This window comes from Vanacampus margaritifer, chromosome 11 (assembly GCF_051991255.1).
Source record: "Vanacampus margaritifer isolate UIUO_Vmar chromosome 11, RoL_Vmar_1.0, whole genome shotgun sequence".
Lineage (NCBI taxonomy): Eukaryota > Metazoa > Chordata > Actinopteri > Syngnathiformes > Syngnathidae > Vanacampus > Vanacampus margaritifer.
The window spans coordinates 3,496,119-3,504,065 of NC_135442.1; the positions used below are offsets into that span (position 1 = coordinate 3,496,119).

Sequence of the window (7,947 nt, forward strand, 5' to 3'; positions counted from 1 at the left end):
GTTTGTGAAGGGCGGCGCGGCCGAGCGGGGTTTGCGTGTATGCGTGCGTGTGCTGTGTTTGATGTCCGCTCGGGCAACGCGGCGTCGGTCGGCCCTTCCTCTTCCTCTGCTCACCTCCTCTGGCTTGGTTTTGTTTTCCCCCTCTTGTCCTGTGTCCTGGCCCGTCCCTTGAACAGGCTCGCAGGGAGCTGAGGAGACTGAAGGAAGAGGCCAGGCGTAAGCATGCCGTCGCTGTGATTTGGGCCTGCTGGCAGGGACTGAAGGTACCTCGAGGCCCTAAGGCGAAGCCATCACCCAGCAACCCCACCAACTACTAACCAACCCCCCTCCGCCCCTCCCCCTCGCCATGTCTCCTCACGTCTCCTTCAACTGTCCGCGTCCTCATTCTGGAAGCCAGTCTCTGCCTAGTGCGGACATCACGCTTGATTCTGATTGCCGTTGTTTCAGACTGTTTGCTACCGGGGTTATTTTAGTTTTGGGATTTTCATTTGAGTTCGTTTTTATTTCTTTATTTCTTCGTTTTAGTTAGTTTTAGTTTTCGTTGTTTAAAAAAAAAAAAAGTGTTTTATTTGTGTGCAATATTTATTAAAAAGTGTAGTAAAATGAAAAAAAGTAACGCATTCCGGCTGAGTTAAATGGAAAAAGCAGGCGAGCTGAGCCAAAAATCAAGCATGCAAAATTGTTGCAGAGGAGGCGACGTCATCTGAAGGTGCTTTTGTCACTTATTTTGGTTAATATTGAAATAAATAAACTAGGCCTGCGCAATATATCGGGAAAAAAATATTGATTGCGATGTTGGCCCATGCAATATGCAAATAAGTTTCATATGGGCTTGTATACTTTTATCTGAATTTGACCAGTCAGAGGAAAATGTGTGCATCACCATCCAGTAGTTAAAAATTATTTTGGATAATTACAATTAATTCATTAAGAATACATTGAGATTTCTTATTTTGCCACATGAAAAAAAAAAAAATTATTTCATCAGGTAATAAAAATGTTATTTCTTTATGTACATACAAATCGCAATAATATCTATATCGCATGTTTTTTCCAATATCGTGCAGTCCTAAAGATATTTATTATTATTATTATTATTATTATTTATTTATTTCCCAAAGACTAAAACGAAGAATATTTTCACTATAATTGTTCATTTTAGTTAGTTTTGTAAACATAAAATGTAATTTAAGTTAGTTTACTTTTATGTAAAAAGTTTACTGTTGAAATATGTAAATATGAAATTAACTAAACACTAGAGCTAGAATTCACATCCAAAATCTGCGTCCGCTATTCGGTTCCCGTTTAAGCAGCGAGTCCCGGATCAACTCGAACGGTTTACTAATTGCACTTTTGTTGAAAACGACGTCATAATCCCAAAAATGAATTAGTGTTTGTACCTCACATCAGCTCCCTCTGATGTTTTTTGCTCCCTGTAATTTTCTCCTCAATATTTGAATCTTAACTCCACATTCCTATGCAGTCGTTGGGGCCTTTTGGGACAAGTTGTCCTTCGACATTCGCCCGTGCAGCCCCCCCATGAAATGACGCAATAACTGCTTTGTCCTCTCACCCCAATCCAAAGAAAAACATTTCCACGTTACCCTGGTGGCTTGTTGCTATGCCGATAGCTTTTGCAAAGTTGTTGCCACTGCGTTTTTCAGCATTTTTAAAAGATGAAAGGAGTTTTGTTTTTTTTGGGGGTTTTTTTGGACTCACAGGGCTGAGGCTGTCTTCTCTTGCTGTCTTTCATCCATTCAACTAACCCCATGTCAAGCGACATCATTTTACATTTAACCTGTCATTTCTCTTCCTCGAGGTGTGCACTCGGTGTGTGTGTGTGTGTGCGTGTGTCTGACATTGCAGTGATTGCCTCAAACTGTCCGTGTGGACATTGTTGCGGTGTTAATCTTTCATCATCCTAATTGTTCACCCCGCCCCTTCACGATCCACTTTGCACCTGTTCACCACACACTTTCCACTATTAAGGTCGGCATGAAGGTCGTTTGCCGTGAACGCCATTAACCGTCCCATTTGTTGGGGGATTTGATTTGATGTCATTGCAGCAGCTTGACGTTAATTCCGTCATTGACTTCCGTCCGTTTCGTGTTTAACAAAAGAAGCAGCAGATGACTCTGTTTTTGTTTGCGTTTCCCTTCGTTAGGTCCGCCGGGAATACAGAAAGTTCTTCAGGGCAAACGCGGGGAAGAAGATCTACAACTTCACCATCCAGAGAATCGTAAGTAGGGCTTGAATGTTTCATTGAGCAAAAAAACAGAGATACTATTACTGTATGCTAATGTAGAGTTTGTAATGAATACAAATAAATGCGCCCAGCGGTGAAAGAATTTCATAAACGGTCTGTCTTTTCCTCTCGTAGATGCAGAAATACTTCCTGGGTCTGAAGAAGACCTTGCCTTCCATATCCCCCATCGACAAAAACTGGCCGGCTCGGCCTTACCACTTCCTGGATGCCGCTCACACGCAACTGCGGACGATCTTCCATTTTTGGAGGGTCGGTCACAAATTCCACATCAGACACATTTCCTTGAAATTCTAACATTTCACTTTCAGCGAGTCACTATGTATGTAACTGTATTTATAATTTAATACTACACTCTAAAAAGAGAATTGTTGAACCAACTAAAAGAAATCACTTCAATCGGCAATAAGATTTGAATTAAATTTGTCCAAAGTGAATATATTAAGTTTAATCAATTATGAGTTCATGAAACGTAATACTTTGGATTGGAGTCACTTTAGATTAACTTAATTTAGGTAACTATATTAAGTTTAATGAACTTGTAATTAATTAAACGTAATAGTCACTTTGGACAAGCTTAATTCAATCGTTTGTTACCGATTGAAGCAATTTTAAGTTGGTCAACAATTCAATTTGTAATCTTAAATTGGTTCAACAATTCTCTTTTTAGAGTGTACATGAAAAAATAAAGTTTTGTAAAAAAATAATAATAATAATATATATTTTTAAAGTTTTTGTATTAGTTTCAGGCTTTTTATATCTATGGAGTATTTTTCAGATACAAGATTTATAATCCAAAAATATATATATATAATAATAAATTCACTGTTGCGTAATTGATTAAACTAAACTTCAAAGAACTGTTTGACTTTCCTTCTTCTAGACACAAATACAGCAATAGCACCTAAGTCATTCACTGCCATTGACGGATATACACGTCATTGGCAGTGAATGAGTTAAAAATGAACCCCAAAGGCTCAAATAGGATATGTAGATGCAAACAAAGGAAATTTTTGCTACAATTATCGCTGGTTTTAGTTGTCGTTTTATTTAGTTTTCCTTTTTTGTAAAAGCATTTTTTTGTTTTTATTTCATTTCCAAATGTGGGTTGGCCCATACAGAGGATCTAGAAAAAAAAACGATAATTCTGAAGAAATTAGAGAAGAAAAAAACTCAGCCAGTACCAGAACTCGACAGTTTGCGAGGTTCCCGGCAATTTAAGAGCAAATGTACACTCACACGCAAAGAAATCATCTGTGAATGAATTAAAGATGCGAATTCTTACTGTCAACTTGCCTTTTTTTTCTGCGCTCAGTGCAAGAAATACAGGAGCCAGTTCACCGAGGAGAAGAAGGCTGTGTATGAAGAGAAACTGGAGGCAAGTGAGCTTTTCAAGGATAAGAAGTCCCTCTACCCGAGCAGGTAGGCAAAATGTCCTCTTCGTGTCGGTGCGCAACGAGTCGTCATTCTGCAGCGTGACGCTCAAGCCCCGCCTCCGTTTTGTCTCAGCGTGAGCCAGCCCTTCAAGGGAGACTACCTGGAGATCAGCAAGAACCCCAAATATCACAAGCTCAATAGTTGCGTTGAGGAAAAGGTTCTGCTGGCCGACGTGGTCAACAAGATTAACAGGGCCAACGGCAAAGTAAGAAATATTCCATAACAGCTGCATGACATTCACGTGGAATTTGTGATGCGGAAAGTGGAAAATGGATGCTGGAGGCCCCTTTGCGATGTTTTGCTACATCTTAGCAACAACGTTCCTGACAACATTTGTTCTGTTGGCTTAAGCACGCCGTTGTGACGTGGTCTCGTTGTCTCCAGGGTGCAAGTCGCATCCTCCTGCTGACCAAGAAGAACGTGGTGCTGGCCGACCAGAAGACGGGCCAAGTGAAGGCCAGCGTGGCTCTGCCGGACGTCACCAGCGTTTCGGTCAGCACGCAGAACGACGGCTTCTTTGCTCTCAAACTCAAAGAGGTCAGACACAATATTCTTCCTTTTTTTTTTTTTTTTTTACCTTATTAAAGGAGACTTATTACATTTTTCTTTCCCCCCCACAGTTCTTTTTCAGTTCATTGGTGAATGAATTTTACGTGTGGCTATTATGTAAATGAGCCAAATTGTGTCATCACAACTTGCAAAATTCAGGCACATTTTAAAAAATTATTTACAAAACACTTCCTGTTTGGTGATACCGTGGCAACCCTAGATTATCATCAGCATCCCAAAATAGTTTGTCAAGCACAGACGTGCCCTTAACTTTACCTACTAGTTCGTTTTTGTGCTGTTTCTATAATACTCTAAAAGGCCAAAAGTTGACCCAGAAACTCTGGTTAAAAGGAAAGTAGTAATTGGTGTCAAGAACGTTGAAGTAAATCTCAAGTGAGAGACTAAAATCTCAGAGAGGAGCTAAATTTAGTTCGCAATGTTTAAAATGTACATTAATAAAGCTGGTTAAATTTTTACAATTTTTTTTTTACCACATTGCAAGTTTGAGATGATTGTTTTTTTTGGCTCTGATTTAGAAACTGCCCTCATTTTTTTCCTAGCACACAAGATTTTCATAACCATAATGTATTACTATATTTAGTCATATTAATGAGTTAAAGGTTACGTTCAGCAACAGAGTTTTTTCCTGAAACGTCAAAGCTATAAATTCAAACATAAAAATGAAAATATCTCAAAACTGATGAGCTTGAAAATTTAATTTTTTATTTTTTTTTTTAAATCAAATTCCAAATTACCCTAAGGGACACAAATTCATCTATTTAAAATCTGCAGTTGGCCAGTGTAATTACTCAATTTGTATAGGACATAAAAGATAAATAATAATAATAAATAAATGAAAATGTTTGAAAACAAACTGTTCATAAAGATTTTGTGCAAATGTGTTGTAAGACGCAACTGATTAAAAAAAAATAATAATAATTTAAGTACTGAGCCATTTTCAGCAGTAAAAAGTTATAACTTCCTTATTTTGCTTGTACATCGAATAACTTTAAAACCAAGTTTTTCCATTTGCTGTCGACTGAAGATGACATCACCTGTGCTGAGGAAGTAACGACCAATCATGGCTCAGTTGTTTTGTGGGTTTGGTCAGCAAACTGAGCCATCGTTACTTCCTCAGCTTCAGGTGATGTCATCTTCAGTCGACAGCAAATGGAAAAATTCGTTTTTAAAAGTATTCCTTGTACATGACAAAAAAATGAAGTTATCAAATTCTTTCTGGACGAAACATTAACTTTTACTGCTGAAAGTAGCTCAATGAGTCGAGTATCCTTTTAAAAAAAATAAAAATAAAAAAAATTTAAACTGTCGGGTTAAAAGTAGCAACGTGACCCGATTTTGTTTGTTGTTGTGTGACGGTGATTTTTGCCGCAGGGCTCGGCCTCGGCCGTCAAAGGCGACTTCTTGCTCAGCAGCGAGCACTTGATCGAGACCATCACCAAACTGCACCACTTCGGCTCCACTGCCTCCGACGACGGCGAGCAGCTCAACATCGACATCTCGGATGAGTACGTCAAGTCCGTTTGCTTCTTTATAGACAAGCACGGGCGAAATCCCTCCGTGTCCAAAATGGCTACTTTTGGCCTTTTCCCTCATGGACGCACGTCCTCTCTTGTGTCCTGGCAGGTTTCTGGTTCAGTTCAAGCAGGACAAGGTGTGTGTCAAGTTCATCCAGGGAACCCCCAAGAACGGCAACGGCGCATCCTGCAAGCGCAAAAACAACCGTTTGCTGGAGGTGTCGGTCCCCGCCTCAGCATAGCCCAAAAATCCCTCCTGAGATCCCTGACGCGAGCACCGTCACCTCGCCGACTCACGCTGCACTTATTCGGCTCTTTTTCTTCCCCGTAGTGAAAGTTACGGAAAACACTTGTGCCATTTTGTGTCACAAAGAAAGCCCGTAATTGGGTTGCGTGCCACAGAAATTTGGTTGGGTTGTTGTAAGAAGACGGGAATTTTTTTTTTTTTTGTGCGAGTGACGGTGCTCGCTCTGCCTGGACGTCCACTCGAGTCCCCCCCCCCCCCCCCCCCGGAGACGGCGGTAAGATAAACGAGGCGCGACTGGCCTCGACTCGTCCGCTTTTTAAGAAGCTTTAAAGGCGCGATGACGTGTGGGAGCTGTTGGGCCCGGAACTTGAAGTACTGCACTTGATTTTATACGTTGGTAGAACCAAAAAAAAAAAAAGAGAGGATGAGTAGTTTGTCAAAAAGAAGAAAAAGCACAGTGGGCTGTTGAATTGTGAGATTATTGTAAAACTGTTCCTTTTTTCTTTTTCTTTTTTTAAATCCATAATTCCGATGTGCCAATGACTTGTCATGTGTTGGCGTGCACGCATACAAATGCAGACGGGCCCCTCTTAATTATGATTATCATTGCCAAAAAAAAAGTTTGGAAACGGGGATCGCATCTGCATGTGGACGCCGTACACGTGATCAATTCCCGTTACGTTTTTTTTTTTTTTTACTATAGCCAGTGTGATCCATGCCAAGCTTTATTTAACCTGCAACAACACAAACGTGATCATAAACGACCGAAAAACGCGAGATGGTACCTCAACACTTCCGAGCTTTTCTGTTTCTCCTGTGCAATAATTTTTCTTTTCTTTTCTTCTTTTTTTTTTTGCAGCTAAGCAGTAGTGCGCGGCCTTCCGCTGTGTGGCCTTTGCATGGACTCTTCCTAAGTATCCTCGTGGAAAATGTTTGTGAAGCTTTTTCAGCTATAGCTTGAGCAGATTATTTTTTTTCTTATTTGCTGAGAATAACCAAACGCTAAGCACACACACACACACACACACACGTGAATGTGTTTGATGAATTGCAGGAAGTTTGATCAGGTTTCTTTTTTCCAGCCGTTCGGGGAATATGATATTCAACAAAGAGTTGTTGACGTGATTATGAATATTTACTGGTGATGAATTTTGTTGGAAGGGGAATGTGGAGTCATGTTTCAAGTACCTTGGTTTGTAGTGTGTACTTTTTAATGTCACCCTATGACGCTGAGACGACTGCTCGGGGTCACGTGTTCCTTTTTTTTGGGGCGTGCACCTTTTTGCTTAACTCACATTTTCTTCCCTGGTGTCTTGTGGCTACAGCTGCTTTTGTGCCTAACAGGAAAAAAAAAAAATTATAAACTATTTGTTTCCTGAGACAGAACACAGAAATGTTCCAATGTAACATATACAAGCAATCTTTTTTTTTTTTTTTTTAAATATGAAATAAAGATCAGTAATAAATAAAGGTTAGCATGTGGACGTTGTTTTCCTTCTGTGCTGTTATTTATGGCAGCGCCATTTGTGTCATTTTCTCACTGCACATGAGGGACCATAAATATAAATGGATGATGGATTGCCTTTACGGATTATTTGGCAGCATTTGCTCCTGGCACAACCGTTTAAAACACATTCTCACAGGATTAATTAAAAAGCTAGTTTTTCTAAAATAGTTTTCTTTGAGAAGTCTTTTTTTTTTCTGTAAATTGTATTTTTTTCAAACTTGTACATTTCAATTGATGATTTTTATGTTTATTCTATTTGATCCATACTAGTCCTTCAGCACAGGCGATGTCATCTTCAGTCGCCAACGAGTGGAAAATTTTGTTTTTAATAGTATTGCGGTATAATGAAGTTGTCAAATTAATTCTGAACAAAATATTAACTTTTTACTGCTGAAAATGGCTCGGTGAG

At 39.6% G+C, this 7,947-nt stretch overlaps 1 protein-coding gene across 5 annotated transcripts in view; it reads left to right on the forward strand.

Annotated features, from left to right (window-relative positions):
* Positions 1 to 7,501, forward strand: part of myo1b (myosin IB) — a 51,180-nt gene extending 43,679 nt beyond the window's left edge. For 3 of the 5 annotated variants that reach the window (XM_077579842.1, XM_077579843.1, XM_077579844.1), the window contains 8 exons: positions 177 to 263; positions 2,165 to 2,239; positions 2,381 to 2,515; positions 3,579 to 3,685; positions 3,773 to 3,905; positions 4,085 to 4,237; positions 5,642 to 5,775; positions 5,894 to 7,501. In XM_077579842.1, the coding sequence (XP_077435968.1) occupies positions 177 to 263; positions 2,165 to 2,239; positions 2,381 to 2,515; positions 3,579 to 3,685; positions 3,773 to 3,905; positions 4,085 to 4,237; positions 5,642 to 5,775; positions 5,894 to 6,026 (957 nt within the window). In that variant the 3' untranslated portion in view covers positions 6,027 to 7,501. The remainder of the gene's footprint in view (positions 1 to 176; positions 264 to 2,164; positions 2,240 to 2,380; positions 2,516 to 3,578; positions 3,686 to 3,772; positions 3,906 to 4,084; positions 4,238 to 5,641; positions 5,776 to 5,893) is intronic. The other 2 variants (XM_077579845.1, XM_077579846.1) reach the window with 1 other exon arrangement.
* Positions 7,502 to 7,947: the final 446 nt, after the last annotated feature.